This window comes from Lemur catta, chromosome 9 (assembly GCF_020740605.2).
Source record: "Lemur catta isolate mLemCat1 chromosome 9, mLemCat1.pri, whole genome shotgun sequence".
Taxonomy (NCBI): domain Eukaryota; kingdom Metazoa; phylum Chordata; class Mammalia; order Primates; family Lemuridae; genus Lemur; species Lemur catta.
This window is the reverse complement of record NC_059136.1, coordinates 43,586,279-43,602,957: the sequence shown is the minus strand read 5'-3', so window position 1 is coordinate 43,602,957 and position 16,679 is coordinate 43,586,279. Positions and strand designations below refer to the sequence as shown.

Genomic DNA, 16,679 nt, shown 5'->3' with positions numbered 1-16,679 from the left:
TCTTTGGACTTTGGGACCTTGCAGATCATTAAATTCTACATTTAAAGTCAAACATTCATCTTGAATGATTTGTCAGTTGAATGTGATTAGTCCACTTTATAGCTTTCTCTCTGTGACTTTCAAATTCTTGTAATTATACCATCCACTCATTAAGATATGATTTGGCAAATAATTAACTCAATACAGAATTTTACGTTTTCATCAATTTTTTTTTCTTGTATTTTAAAAAAAGAAAAATCCTGCTATAAGTCTTAAGGGATTTAAGATCTAAATCACCAATTCCAGGTCCACATTTGATGCAATGTGATTTTAAGCACAGACCATTTTAAATGGAGTTTTATTATTTGCTAAGATTATTAACATCCTCATCTCATCCCACATGGTGAATAGGTAATAAAGTGGGCTACATTTATCTTAGAAAATCTTATCATGTTTATTTTCCTAATGAGAGAGAAGGAAGGAAGCAAGGAAGAAATTCAGAAGAACTCAAATAACTTAGTTCAATGATTTCTACATTTTATCTTTCACTCAGATCAAATTTGCCAATTTTATATAGCTGGGTAAAGATTTCAAATTTGGTGGAGATTTCAGGAACCTAGCTAAAATATTGATGTTTACTGTTTGTGGTACAACAGGGATGTGTTAAAATGCTGTTGTCTAGGCAGTAATTATATGAAAATTGTCATGGTTGTGAAGCGGTTTTCCAAGGCTAGCAATTTTACTTTGTATAACATTTAATCTAGTTTTTTATTATTTGTACTTTCCAAATCTACCGTCTATTTCCCTTTATAGTTTTTCATTTAGATCTTCCCTTTTTTGCTCTCCAAATTTATGTACCTTTCAGCATGTGGTCACTTAAATAAGTTTGGATATCAAGACACAGAATAAATTGACAATAGACAGCATTGTAAATCCAACCTACAGACAAGTGACATGGAACTCAGAGCTGTCATAAAGTGGGCCATCATTCACGTTGAGTCCTGCATGGTATGCTTCTCATTGTCATAGACTATCTTTTTGGTTCAATATCACAACATTTTTATCTTTTAAAATTCAAGGCTATGATAACAAGATATAGCAGCACTCTTCTGAAATACCAATAAGCATTTTATACTGTCTTCAAACAGATCTTGATAGAAAGATATCAGTACAGGCATGAGAACAATATCAAATGTTGAATTTAACCTGGATCAAACAATTTGCCACCTTTGTGTATTACTTTTGTCATTTGTAATAAAACAATAAACATCACATTAATTATAATGGCCTCTCAGAACTTAAGAATAGCTGCCTAAGTTTTTATACTTTTTATTTTTGGCCTTAGCAAAATCTCATTCCTGTATTCATTTTCTAAGCACTGGTTTTTCCACTTTTGCATAGCTATAATATCTTAGATATTTTTCTATATTATTAATGGTATTCATGGTTTACTTGTCCTAAATGAGCAACAATAGGGCAATTTTTCCATGGAAAGCAATGAATGTATTTATGAATACAATTTTTCCACATTCAGGATAAATTCTTTAGGACTTTGTCAAAGGGTATGAATACTTGTAAGGCTGCTCATAAGTACTGCCAAGTGTCTTTCTAAGAGGTTTCTATCAACTTGCCTTCTCAAAAGTTTGAAAGGGTATGGATCTCATTTCACCAAATAAAAAGATAATTTTTTCCCTTTCTAATTACCCCTATCACTATACTGAAGAGCTCCCAGAAGCTTTTCAAGGCACTTAGTGCTTATTCTTTATTGTTGTGGAAGAAGACATCACATTTAAAGGCTGGATACTACTTTGGCTATAAAGAAAATCAATACACACATACACACAAAACACACACATACACATAACATGAGATTTCTTTTTGTTATGGTCCCAAATGTCACCCTCGATAAAGACGATATTTCTAATTAATGTGAATTCAAAGGGAAGAATAACTGGCTGCTTATTTTTATTTTTTATGTGCCATCTGTTTTTCAAAATAATGGACTATTGGTTACGAGTTAGTCATTCTCTGTGGCCCTGACTTACTCTTTTGACCAAAGCAACATAGCCTAACACACACAGTGCCACCATATGCCACCTCACTCTAAGCCAAAAGCAATCTTCTATTTCCATTATCTCATTGATTTTAAAATATCATTGTATAATAGCATCTGCAATACTATGGTTTGAATGTGTATGATTAGATAACTGAAGAGGAAAATAGAGCATACTTCATAAAATTCCACTAAATATGTGCCTTCCTAGCTACCATCAGCTGTTTTCATATATTATTATAATTTCATGCACTTTTCTTTCACTCACCTTGATTATGACTAAGCTCCTATGATTCAATCCTTAATGCTAGATTATTGTGCAATATTCTGACAAATAATAGAATCCATGAAGAAACACTGTCTTTGCAGTATTTCATCACTGTCCCCATTGTTACTTCTCAATTTGCACACAAAAACTGAGCTCTAAAGAGCCTAGCACTGATTAAATAGCTCCTTATTACTAGGATGCAGCATTAGGAAATTTCAATCAGACTGGAAAAACTAACAGAGTTCTGTACAATGAAATTTATTAACAACTTGACCTTGGCATTGAAGAGAAGATGAGGTATCCTGTTTTCCAATGTGTCTAAGCACTACCCATAACCCTAGGGATCATAATCTCTAAAGCCCCAGTAATCCTATTCCCATGGCCCAGAATATATCAAGCAAGGAAAAGAATACAGAGTTCCAGAGTCTGAGTATAGAACATACTGAGCAAAGGATCCTCAGGTCTGTACTGCCTAAGGGTAATTGAATTATTCTCATACCTTGGGAGCAACAGCAGTAACCAAATAACAAATATCATCTAAGTTCTAAGCCAAGTGGGCACTTTTTATATGTGATACTTAAATTGTTCTTATAAACACACTGGCTCTGTGCACGTGGATGGCATTTTCTGCTATTTTCCCTGCTTTTCTGATTATGTTGTATTCTGGGGTAATCTGAGTTCTAAATTATTTTGGGTAACTGGATAGTCTCTCTCATGCAATTTGGTTGAAAGGTCAAATTGTTACAATCTAATCTTGGAACTATATAAGGAAATTTGACAGTTGCTATAAATTTGAATGAAGTACATGGTTTTTAGTGTTTTAAAAAAACAACCGTGTTGCTAAAAGATTGCATAACTTAAACTCAAGCAGGAAAAGGCCTTTTCAGGTAGGGAGATGAAAACAGCTTGACTTAAGATCCTATTCTGATGAATGTAACACATCCAACTGTTATTACAGGATAATTGAGCACTGTTAACTTAATAGGCGAGAGACCAGATCTATGCGACAAACCATACTCAAAAGAAATGTAATTAATGAGACACCATCTTTCATCTGGCAAATTAGCAAAGTTGTATATGTGTATGTTTTAATTATGATCTGTAAGGTCGACAAAAGTACAGCATGAGAGGGTCTCCCCCAGACAGCTGAGAGAGTCTAGGTTGATACAACTTTTTTGAAGAGCAATTTGGCAAAATATATTATGAGCCTTAGAAACGCCTAGACGCTTTGGCTCAGTAATTTCACTTTAGGGACTCCATCCTAAAGAAACAGACAGAGATGTACAATAAGATACATACAGAAAGTCAATGACTGGATAAAGACATAGTTATCGATAAAAAAATTAGAAACAACATTAATAATAAACAATAACAGATTGCTTAAGTAAATAGAGGTTCCCCATATATTTGGGTGAAAAAAATCATAACATCATCTAGATGTATTTATTACAGATGAACAACTAATAGGACAGAATTAAAAGGTCAGAAACAACCCAAAGATACATAACAGTAGCATATGAAAACACTGAGGAAAGAGTAACTTAAAAGATGTTTTAAGACAAGACAAAAATTTGTATTTTTTTTAAAAAAGTTAGATTTTCATATATAAAAGTAAATTGGATTAAATAGTTAAATAGCTAAAGGTAAATACTTAATCATGAAAGTACTGGAAAAATATAAGTATGTGTGTTTATGTATACATATATAAATAAAAATATAGGTCAAAAAATCTTTTTGAAACAGTAGCAAATGGAGAAGCTACAGATGAAAAAATTGCCCAATCCTAAACAAAACAGAAAGAGTATCGCAAATTGAGGGACAACATTTGCAACAAAAGACTCAAGGGGTTAATGTTTTTAATATAGTAAGTTCTTAAAAGTTAGTGAGAAGAAAACTGAACAATATTATGGCCATCTGTATTTCTTTGTAAGTTGCCTGAACAAGAAATACATAGAAAAGATTCATTTTTATTGATATACTAAGAAACAAAAATTTTCAAAAAGATTTATCCTTTTTAAAGATACAATGTCTAGTATCAGTGAAAAAAACTAAAATAATCAAAACAGTTCCTCTCAGATAAGCTGGTGGAAGTATAAATTCATTCAGTTCTATTGCAGGAAAACTGACAAATCATATTAGAAATCTCAGCATTTGGCATATTCTTTGAACCAGGACTTCGAATTCAAGGAATTTATCCTAAGGAAATAATCTTAAATCTGCTTTGAAACTATTTGCTTCAATGATGTGTATAATGATGAAAAATCAGAAACAACTAGAATGTGCCTAATTTGGGGATTAATTTAAATAATTAAATTATATTATAAATGGAATATTATGTAGTCAATAAATGTAACAGAAATCTAATAACATGAGAAAATATTAACATATTATTAAGCAGAAAAACAAGTTACAATGCAAGTATAGAAAGACTCATTTTAAAACTAAAATTTACAATAAATTTTAAATTTACATATAAAAAACAAATATATATGTTTGTATAGATAACATAGGTCAACAGTGGCTTTGTATGGGTAAATTATTTTATTTTTTATGCTTTAAGTATTTTCCATTATTTTTTAAAATGAACATGTACTTTTTTGGTAAAAAGCACTCTCCAACAAGAAAAAAAATTAATATTAACCTTTCTTTAAGAAGGGCCTAGGAAGGATTTTGGGTGGAGAACAGGATTAAAGAAAAGAATAGACTCGATAAAATATTCAAATCTGCTGCTATGAACAGAGGGACAACTCAATCGATTTTAATCGAGGAGAATGTTTCTGGAGGATAAGAAATGTTGGCTTATAGGAAAGAGGCCCTTCGAAGCCATTATGATCCTGTCCCCTTCATGGGGATTGGGCTTGGGTCCTAAACAGTCTTTTACACCCAGTCCAGGATGAAAGAAAAGCACACTTGCCAGAGAAGACACTGACCAGAGTTTGCCCTGGGATGAGAGCAGGAGCCCAAGCTGGGCTCGGGACAGATCAGTGCTCAGGTGTGCCTGGGACACGACCGGCACGGACTCTGATACTCAGGATGGCAAGAAAACAGCAACGTGGACCAAACGGGGTGACTTCAGTTTCCTTGGTATTACTCAGACTTCGCCAGTGTATGCTCCAAATTACATTAGCTTTCAGAGCAGTAATCACTTTTCCAAAGTAAACTCCCCAAAAGTGAGGCCACAAATGTCCCCACCTCATTTTCCGGACTCCTCAGAGTCACCTCGCCAGAGGATCTCTGCTCTCCTTCCCTGGAGCCTGTAATTCATGAGTGTGCAGTTTTCTAAATATTGTCTTAGCTCTTTGTGCTACTTTGGTGTGGCCTCAGGCCATCGCTATCTGCTCTATTTCCAAAGGTTTTAATCATCTCCATGCTTCCTTTTCTTTTTTCTTCCTGCTTTAAAAAAAGCAACTTAAAGATGGGCACCCATCTGCCTGAAAGATTTCCTGCTTTCATAAAGTTTAACACTTTCCGCACCACATGGGTGCAATCCTGATCCTCTTAATATAACTTTGCAACATTGATCCTGGTTGGTTGGGTTGCATTTACATCTTGAGAATTAATTTTGTTGCCCCTCAATGTCACTGGACTGTGGTACCCAGTCAACTATTCACACTTACAGAATGGTAGAGGATTTTCCCTACCATTGGTCACTATCTTTTTTCTAAATGGACTCCAGAAATATGTCTTCAAAAGATGCCATTGAGTGTGAATGACAGGAAGACCGTTATTACCCACATATTTCTGAAATGATGTAAGATAGAGCCAATCTATTTCAAGGAGTATAATTTCTCCCCATGTTGGTTTTCCTCTGTGGAGTGTCAGGAATGGGGGTATTTATTTGCTTAGGCATGGCAAAGCAGGTACAAGGGGTTAACCAACATATCTGAGGATAGAAAATTTGGTTTTGCCGCATTTGACCACTCACACAGCAAAACAGAGGCTGAGAGAAGTACATAAAGGACCATTATTCAAGAACAAGGGCCATGCGGTCTCACTTACCTCTAGTGTAGTTAATACAATCTTCTCAACTGAAGAAAAATAAGCCTCCCACAAGAATTGTGTCTGCTGTCTAAGTGCTAGGATTTTATCCTGATGAATAGACCTGATTGTAGAAGGAATCTGTAACGCAAGGTGAACATATAGGAATTATAACTGTAAAACAAAGAGATGGTATTTGATCAAAATAACCCAACTGGGTTAGGCTTTTATTCTACATAGCGTTAAGACCCAATGTTGGAATGACCCTAAAAAGTGTCAGATACAAATTGCACCTACTGAGAATCAGCCTTTGATGCATGAAAGTTATAGTTCACCTGTAAGATTACAGTAGCAACTTATCAGTTGCTTAGGGTATTCCTATAGTCACACCTGCTGTTTCTAGAAATCCTCAACCCTGTACATGGACAACCAAATTTTTCAGAGGAGGAGCTATAAGTCCTGGGGAAGGACCAAAAGACTTTATCCCCCAAGCACTTCTAAGATCTGTCACCCCAGGAACTACAAAATATCTGTAAAAGGATTTTTTAGAGAATGTCTGTGAGCCTCCCCAGCCAACCTGCTGCTAGGGTCAGTCATTTTTATGTGCACATACCTCCTCTCTTACCCCTTGAGACTTTCTGCTCCCTAGATTTCTCTTTCTGGCTTCAACTCTTACCCCAGTCTAACTGTATCTCTCAAACACCATATATGTTTAGCCATCACTGCTAACCAGGCTACACGATGAAGGATGTATTATGTCCTGTTCATCCTGCTACATATTTTCAGGCTAGAAGAGTGGCTTTTATGTGGTAGTTATTCAAGAAATAAGAGCTGAATTGGATACGAGTGTCTGAAGCCACCACAGGGATATCATTTTTTGTAGTAGCCATACAGCTTAATGGTTAAGCGCAGGAGTCAGACCAAAGTGGGATTCTTGGCTCTACCATTTACTAGCTGTGCTTCCTTGGTCAAGTTAGTTGACTTCTCAAAGACTAAATTTCCTCATTTGTAAAGTGGGGATATAGTACTAAAGTTGTAAGGTTGTAATAAAGATTATATAAATGCTTAGCATGATGCCTAGAACATGGGAACCTTAATTAATATAGCTTATTATTACCGCTATTATCATTACTGACATTAGGATAATGCTGTTCAAAGCTGGACCAACTGCTTAATGTCTGCATGGGAATTTGCTTGTGTCTGGAGCTCTGAAATGTACTTCCTGGGTTTCTGGTAAGTTTTCTGGGCTTGCTCCCTATTTTCACTTACAGTTCAAGGTCTATTTCATTTATGGAGTCTATGCTCTTAAGGGAAGATTCCTTGTGATTAGCAACTGCCCTTTTGTGCTCACCTCTTTCTGCATGCTTGCCTCCATAATGTATGACTAATCAGACAGACACGGGAGCCTGGGCTGAAGGAGGAATGCTCTGTTAGCTGCTTTAATAGGAAAGTTACCCATGGCATTTGGATAAGACTGTAACTGAGTCTCCACTGGAGGGGAAGGAGTTGGTAGCACATTTTTTTTTTGATTCAAGACTCCCCTTAGGAGGAGAAATAAAACTACTTCACAATAAGAACAGCAAGAATTACTCACTTTCTTTGGCAATGCCCAAAACCAGACACTAAATCTGTATCCCAAAGTGTATACCTGGATTCATAACACTGAAGAAACAGGAAAAGGAGAAACATTGGCAGGCAAACATTAGCCTGAAACTAGAGTTCAAGGTCAAATCAAGAAGATAGAGAAACCATTCACATCATAGAACTTTGACAAGTCAAAGAAAATTTATTTTTATTTACTCACTGAGAATGTTATCTAGATTGCCAAAGAAAGATTGGAAAAAATTACGCTGTTCAATTTTCATAATCATGCCCTCTTCTAAATGTCAATGGTATTTTCTAAGAGTCATATAGGTTGGCATCACTGTTTTAGTGTGACCACAAGGAAATAGTCTATTAGAAAAATGCCTAAAGCTGTCATTGCTATGTAGTCTTCAAAAAATTGAGTCTGCTGTGGTTATGAAAGAAGAAAAGGTATATCACAGATTTGCCTACCAATATCATTTTCCTGTCTTACATAAGCCACATCTTGATCTTACCACATCAAGTACAATGCATTCTATCAGTTTGTGCATATGATACAAGTATCTGACAGTACTCTGCAAAGTGCTCTTGAAGACAATTCCAATTGATTGAAAAGACAGAGTTCCAAGTTTTAATGGCATTTGGCTATTGGTTATTAATCTGCTTGTCCTGAGAGACAGGTATGGGAAAATGATAAATTCATTCCAATTTGGCCAGATTGTTTTAGAAGTTGCAGAATTCAATGAAGTCTTAATAAAAGGTCATGTTTGATAACAAAACTAATGGAATCCACCAAAATAGATATAAGAAAGCCACATTAAACTCTCTTGGTGACATGATGACAAGAATATATGCAAATAAAAACATCCAAGCTGTTCTAAAACAGGAAATGAAAAATTGTAACATAACAAAAACATTTCCCAGAGCAGACATTCGGGCTTGGTGCCAACTCTTTAAAACCATTGTTAACGACAGTACAGTTGCTGTTCAATATGGAGGCAGCTGTGCAAAGACAGACTGCATATGAGAAGCGAAAAATACCAGCAAGTTTGGGTGGGTGGGTGGAATGAAAAACATCCTGAGAGTCAAGCCAAAGAGTTGCTTCAAAAGGTGAAATACCCACCAACTTTGATGAAATGGTCGAAACTGCCCAACCACAATTAAGTATCCTGGAATGCTCTCCATACCAAAGACAAACTCCCACCTTACTCATATCAAATTCACAGGAGCATTGGTATAAAAATGGAGAAATTATGCCTAATGTTTTAAATCCCCTTTATTTTCCAAATTTCCTTTAATGATCATGTATTCTTTAAAAAAACATAAAAAGAAGGAAAAAGGCAACATAGAAAAGCATCACATATCATTTTTGTTTGGCCTTTCATGAATAAATGCTTCAGGCATCATTTTACACTCTCTCTGCATGGGGAGAACTCTTGCTCGCTGTTTCTGTAAGGATTTCCTTAAGGAATCATGATGGAGAATCATGGGCGTATGTTGTTTTTCACAAAAACTCCAGACCCCTTTCTCAATGAACACCTAAGAAACCAAATTGTATTTAGGACAGGATGAGTTTCCTAAATGAAAAGATTCTGTCATATTCCAGATCACATATTCTTCTTTTGTTTCTGAGGTCCCAGGAACTACTGAGATCACACACCTGAGTACCAGACAAAAGGACTGATTCTGGAGCTGTGGTCAGTGTGGCTGTCTTAACCCACAGCCCTCTCAGTTGCAGATATTCCACTTGTTGTATTAGGGAGAAGACGGCATGGCTTCCCCAGCCAGCTGGTACACTGGCTAGCAGCACAGAAGTGGAATCAACAACACAGTTAGAAACTCAATTTTCTGGGTATCGAAAACAAAAACAAAAATAAAGAAATCAAGGAAATTGAAAGAAAAATCATTCCACAAATACCTGTGGTAGTTTAAAGATAAAGTGTACAGTGCCATAAAAGAAAAACATTAAAATATTCTATAATTTGAAGAGAAAGGAGTGTGACAATTTATGTTGAACCTAAAACATGACTGCAGAAAAGGCTTTAGAAATCCTTAGAGACTACTCCTGCCCTCGGATTTCTCTGTGAGTACCATGGCCCCTCCCTAGGCAGCTCTTGAGCAGTTCAGACTTTTATTAGGGACTGCACTTTTAAATATACATCCTAAAGATAACACTCGCTCAGGTACCCAGACTGGATCATTTGAGGAATTATAACATTAATTACAAGAACAAACCCTAGAGACCTCTCTGTTTCTGAAAATTAATCTGCAGGCAAATGCAGAAACAGGAAAAAGGAATATGAGTTAGCCCGGTAGTATAAAAATTCTCTGGAGTCACTTCTAAAAATTCTAGTTACTGAATTTTTAGAGGGTAGAGGGGGTAGAGATACACCTCTTGTCACAAATCAAAGCTCATGGTTTTCACCTGCAACTTCTTTGAAGAATATAGTCCATGGACCTGGCCAGATTTTGTGTTGGGAAGTGAACGATGTCACATTAAATGACTTCATATTCACTGTGACACAGGCACTTTTCTCCTGATAAAATTTCTTTTATAGAGCTGACCTTTTGGATTTCATCTTCTTTGAAAGTTTGGACGGGGGCAGCAATAATCTGCTGATCTGCTGAAGGCCACAGCCCCTTCCTTACCTGTAATAATAATCTCTCATCGCCTATGACGGCAGCTTGGTTCCAATTAATCACTTCAGAGAATGGCAACTCCCATCCATTGCTGAGCATCACAGGGACGCAGGCAGCCTGTGCAAAGAAGGGTACTTCATGAGTGTGAGGAAAGCAGCAGCAGGAACCGCTCCAATCAGGAGTGAAATCAGTGCAAGTTCAATTACTGGCATTTCCTACATTGCAGGGATCCTGGACTGCCCAGGCCAGGAGGAAAGTTAGCTTTTATGAGTGATCAAGTCACATGAAGGTTGTATGTACCCAGACTAGATTTTAATATTTGCAAGTCTTGCCCTAGAATGCTAAAACTCCATTTCTATTCTAGGACACAGGTTTGGCTGACCTTACTTCCACACAGACGACTGGACTCACTGGAGAAGTTTTATTGACGTAACAAAAGCTTGCACCGACAAAATCCGAGCATAAAACCAGCCTTGAATGTAAACGGCTTTGTCAATGTAACTGCCCCGAGTCTACTTGCAAAGTGGTTTATCCCCATGTCATGAGCAACAAGGAGCACAAGAAAGCTCAGCATTCCTATATAGCATTTTGTGGATTTAACTAGTACATGGTGTTCACCTTTCCTTTGTTCTGTAAACACCTAAACCAGAACCTTGTTCCCTTCAGTGTGAAGTGATCCAAACCATAGCCATACCAATTTACTATTTGCGTTGGGATCTAATAGCCAAGAAACAGTAGGCTAATGACAACACGTGAGTTCCAAATAACTCATAATCTAGACTTGAGAACAATTTTCTCCATGCCACGTCCCAGGAGACTAAAAGAACATTAGTGTTGACATGCTTTGCAGAACACACAGAGAGCACTGGAAAAGACTTTCAGAGAAGGCAGCTCTTCTGTCTATGACATGACAGAATGATTTGCAGTTAGCATGGCAGGGACAGGAAGTTATGAAGCATTGCAACAAACACACAGATTCAGGCACAGTGCAGGGCACAGAGGAGGAAAGAACGTGGCAGCAGGAGTCAAGGAGTGGAGAATGGCAGAGGTTGAGAGCATGCTTCTTCTTTGCAACGAAAGAAGGCTAGATGCACCTGCCAGGTGGGAAATGTGGATGGTTGTCTCAGCAGGAGAAAGCATGTCTGCAGAGTGAGGTTGATGAGCCAAGAGACTCTCACAAAGGCTCCAGAGCTGGAGCCGGGACCTCTGAACTGCAGAGCCTCAGCATAGCTGGGCCAAGTGAGTACCACTCTATTGGACACCACTTTAAGAAGTTAAAGGAACTGAATGATGACCAAGATGGGGACAAGACAGACAATTTTGCTTTGGGGAGTACCAACAATAAACTCTTTTCATTGCTCTTGGGATTGGCTTCCAGGAAAAGGGCAGAGCCCCTTCAAGGAGCCCAGCTAGCCTGCCTGGTAGGCCAAGTTGGCAAATCAGATCTACCTTCTATTTGCAAACATGACCATTCCCTAGTGGCAAAATCATTTAATTTTCTTAAGTCCAAAGATGACTTTGGAGTAAATCCTCCCCCAACTCTCCACTTTCCAAAAATGTTTCAGATTTTCTTGGGAAAAATTTCAGATTGTCAAGGGAAACCACACCTTTTCTTTTGCTACCCCTGGAGAGGTGATAAGGTTAAACCTACCCAGTCTGACTTCATCCTCAGCCCTTTTCTGGGGAGGTTTTAGGGTCTCTTACCTGCAAAGCCTCCAGGAATCTGAAGGACCCAAGCCTGCGACCACGAGGAACCAGACAGAAAGTGGCATTGTGCAGCATTTCCCGATAATCATACCTAGGAAGAGAGGAGGTGTAATCAGCAAAGGAAGCCCCATGAGGAATGGGGAGGGGGGTGGCCATCGGTGGGTGCACATGTGTTCAAATTTACCCAGAGCAACTCAGGAAAGGCACGGCGGGCAGCTCTCACTTTTGCATTTTAGGGAAGGGGCTTGTTACATAAAGAAAAAATGTGAACTATCATGTTGAACAAAGCCATTATGTACTCTTTTGCAAACAGTACATAAAAAGACGAGTTTTATGGTCCCAGCAACAATTTGGCTTGCCCAGTCTTTGCTTCCAAAATCAGATGTTTGTGTCTTGGTGAAATATGTTGCCCCCATAGATTAAAAAAGAAAAATAAACCACTGCTTCTTCTCTTTAACATAACAACATTTAGCAAAATTTTAACTGTTCTTGTTCCCCACCCTCCCCAAAATCTATGCTATTAAAAACTACTCAGAAAACCTCTATCCCAAGCACAAAACAGCATTTGCTTTCTCCTTCAAGATGGAGTTTCTGCATTTAATCAAGGACATTCCAAGAAATATTCCTGTAAAAAAATGGCTGACATGACTTATAGGAGAAATAAGAGGTGAGGTAGGAGGATGCTAGCCTAAGAAATGGCGAAAGAGGAATAGCAAGAGAAAAGAAAAAAAAAAAATCCTAAATAGTAGGGGCATGGGAAACTGGGTTACAGAAGAGATGATTGTTTCTTTTACTCAAATACCATCTAATGTTATTACACTGTTTCTGCATTTTGAAAAAATACAAAACATAACATGAGTGTCACCCGTTTCTTTATGCCAGTGAAGTTTAGGAAAGATAAAAAGCATTTCATTTTGTTTAGGACTGTCACTTTTAAAGTGATTACCACAAACACATCCCTGCATACACAGTTTCAAGTACATTATCAGTTTAAGAAAACTTGAGATGGCTTGTGTCCTGTGAAGGCCCCGATTCTTACAGCTAAGATGAAATCACTCTCATTTTTCAAGAGCTTCCAATGCTGAGCAGACAGGTGTGACTTTGACAGTAGCATATGTCACCAGCATTCTCTGACTCTAATAGTCTAATTTAATCATAGCCTGAAGGCACTGGGTTCTTCCTTCTTCTTTTTGGGATATTGATATATACATTTATATTTTTAAAGTCCACATCTATTTTTATATTCTCATACAAACTAGGCATATGGGAGTAAGCCAATTTTCAATTATAAACCCGTCATTAAGAAGAGACATCATGCAAAGGACCATTTGCTTAAACAAGCGTGTACAACTAATTTGCACAAGAAAAGGTCACCGTGAATGGATTAAGATTATCTCCATTGAGAGTGAAATAAAAAAACCCTTGCTGCATTAATTAAATTGCAAAATAGACTTCAAAGTAAAAAAGATTTTTAAGAAGGCTGAAATTTAGCTAAATTAAAAAAACCTAAATTATGAGGATAAATTACTTCTTTTTCCTCACCAAATACAGAAAAATAATTGACTGGTATCTTCAAGTCTAAATGTTGATTATGTCTGAATCTCTCCCTAATAGATGGAGAAGAGGGAAATGTGTATACACATACACACACACACACACAAATATATGTATAAAGTTTAAATTGAATTTTTTTAATACAGAAAGGTCGAATATACTTCAGACTACAGCAAAGTTTAATAAATGCCCAGAATAGAAAGCCCTGGGGGACTAGCACAGAAGGTCCTACATCCTCATCATTAGGCTACTAAAAATGTAAAACCCTATTAAAGTTCTGGATTGTAACAAGTTTCAAAGTTGCCAGTTGCAGAATTTACTCAGGGTATGGTTAGAGGGAGACGAAGGGCAGAAAACTTACAGGAAAAATTCAAATGATAGTTATAGTAGGGTGCTGATTTTAAATGGTTGAATAGAAGGATTATTTGCTGATATAGCAAATCAAGTTGACACAAGTGACGCTTGCATTCATTCACGTAATAGGTCATATGAGATGTGGGAAAAGCACTCACCCTTGTAGGAGTTAGGAACCCAGTAGGTGAGACTACGAACAAACACATGAGCTTTCTGGGCCTCAGTTTCTTCACCTGCAAAATGACCCAGTTGGGCTAGATGACTAAATATCTAGTTTTAACATTCGATTACTACGTTATTGTTTTAGGGGAAGAAAGAGGAATGTCCTTTTATTCCACTGCTTTGAAAGTTTCCATGCCCATTATGTGTGTGTACATATGTATATACAGATATCTGCTCATATGTACACAATGTGTGTCTAACATGTGTGTATTCATATAGACACACACAGAACATATACACACATAACAATGATTTTCACTCCAAATTCTAAGCATGCTCAGCCAATGAACCAGCCTTTCTCTTGGGCTCTATGGACAGCGAGCCTGTGAATCATTAGTGTGTTCTCACTGAAGGAATAATGACGTCCACAAGTGGTGCAGGCGATCGTCCTAGGCTGGCCACGTGTTTGGTACCCTCCCACTCAGCCCAATTTGCTGCTCTCTCACATTCCACATCTATCTTCTTCTAGATGCTTAAACACATTGATTTATTTTATCATTCTTTCAAGAAATTCTGCATCACACTAGCCCACTCCCACAGAAGTAGTCCAGAAAAGTTGTTCTCTAGTTGCTAGATCTACCAAAGAATCACCTGACAACCAGAAAATGCTGATGACTTGAATTGAAGATGTATTAATAAAATCTCCCGGGGGTGTTTGTATTACAAGAGGAGATTTTGGAAGGCCTTCCAGAATAAACACAAAGAGCCCTATTGATATTCTCCCCAGCAAAACAATAATTTAACTAATAAAAATTATAAAAACATTTATTTAAAGTCTCCGGAAATTGTCCCAAGGGCATAATGACAAATAGAGAAACATTCGTTCAAGAAAATCTACCAAACCTCGGCAAGAACTGCAAGAGTCCGTGGTATCCGGGCCATCACCTGCTGCATTGCCAAGCCCGACAAGCTCTGCCTCATGGAAGCTCTACTCTGGCCCAGGACAGTCAGAAAGGCTGGGCTCTCCATCCCCCTCTCTCTCATCAAGAAAGTAAAAAAAAAAACAAAAAACCCATAAAAACAGAATACTATTTGCAAATCATGTATCTGATAAGGAACTTTTATCCAGAATATGTAAAGAACTCTTCTGACTCAACAATAAAAAGACAAATAATCTTAAAAGGGGCTAAGGATTTGAAAAAAAATTTTTCCAAAGAAAATATACAAAGTGCTGATAAGCACATGAACAGATACTCAACATCATTAGTCATTAGGGAAATGCAAATCAAAACTGCAAAGAGATATCACTTTACACCCACTAGGATGGCTAAAATCAAAATGACAGATAAGAACAAGCACTGATGAAGATGTAAAGAAATCAGAACCCTTCATATATTGCTGGGAGGATGGTAAAATGGTACAGCCACTTTGGAAAATAGTTTGGCAGTTCTTTTTTAAACTCAAAACAGAGACTTACCACATGACCCGGCAATTGCACTCTTGGGGCATTTATCCTACAGAAATGGAAACTGATTTTCACACAGAAACTTGTCCACAAATGTTCACAGCAGTTTTACCTGTAATAGCTGCAAACTGGAAGTCACCCAAATGTCCTTCAATGCATGAATGATTCAACAAATTGTGGTACATCCATAGCCTAGAATACTTGTCAGCAATAACACGGAACAAACTATTAACATACACAACTTTAAGGAAATTATGCTGAGTGAAAAAGCCGATCTCTAAAGGGTACATACTGCATTTCTCATTAACATGACATTCATGAAATAACATAATTATAGGGCTAGAGAATGGTTAGTGGTTACCATTGGTTGGGGGTAGGGAAGAAAGACAGGGAGACTTGATATGTCAAACGAGGGGAATCATCTTTTCAGATGGGCTAATTCTCCCCTATTGCTTATGTTTAGAAATGAGTCACATTATAGTCATATACTACTTAAAAACAAAAGATAAACACATGATATCCTAAGCAAGAAGGTAAGATGATGAGGGAGACAACGAATTTCAGAGAATTTTCAGCTCTAATTTATAAATGGTTTTGTTACCATTTTCAAATGGGCATTAAGTTCCCCACCGTAGAGGTAAGGGATCACAAAAGGCAGAAGAGTTTTCATAAATGACCGCAAAGAAAAATGCAGTAAAAATGACATGACCCTGAATTTAACCTAGAAACCAGTACCTCTCTATGGCTATACTAATTTTCTCCTTAAAATTATATTGAATATATGGAATGCGCCCGATTTAAACTGGGCTATGCAATAATGCATAATTGAAGTCTTTCCCCTCCATATGAAACATGTTTTTGCTGGCAGCAATTCTGCGCAACTGGGGAAGTAGGGCCAGCATGGCCTTGTGCAGGGGCCCTCAAAGTGTATTCTC

The 16,679-nt window shown here is 37.3% G+C and overlaps 1 protein-coding gene across 2 annotated transcripts in view; it reads right to left on the bottom strand.

Annotated features, from left to right (window-relative positions):
* The window catches only part of EXT1 (exostosin glycosyltransferase 1), a 268,697-nt gene that overhangs the window by 22,448 nt on the left and 229,570 nt on the right, over positions 1-16,679 (bottom strand). Inside the window, exons 2-4 of one of the 2 annotated variants that reach the window (XM_045561765.1) lie at positions 12,207-12,300; positions 10,512-10,619; positions 6,300-6,419 (exon numbers count right to left, since the gene is read on the bottom strand). In XM_045561765.1, the coding sequence (XP_045417721.1) occupies positions 6,300-6,419; positions 10,512-10,619; positions 12,207-12,300 (322 nt within the window). The remainder of the gene's footprint in view (positions 1-6,299; positions 6,420-10,511; positions 10,620-12,206; positions 12,301-16,679) is intronic. The other variant, XM_045561766.1, reaches the window with a different exon arrangement.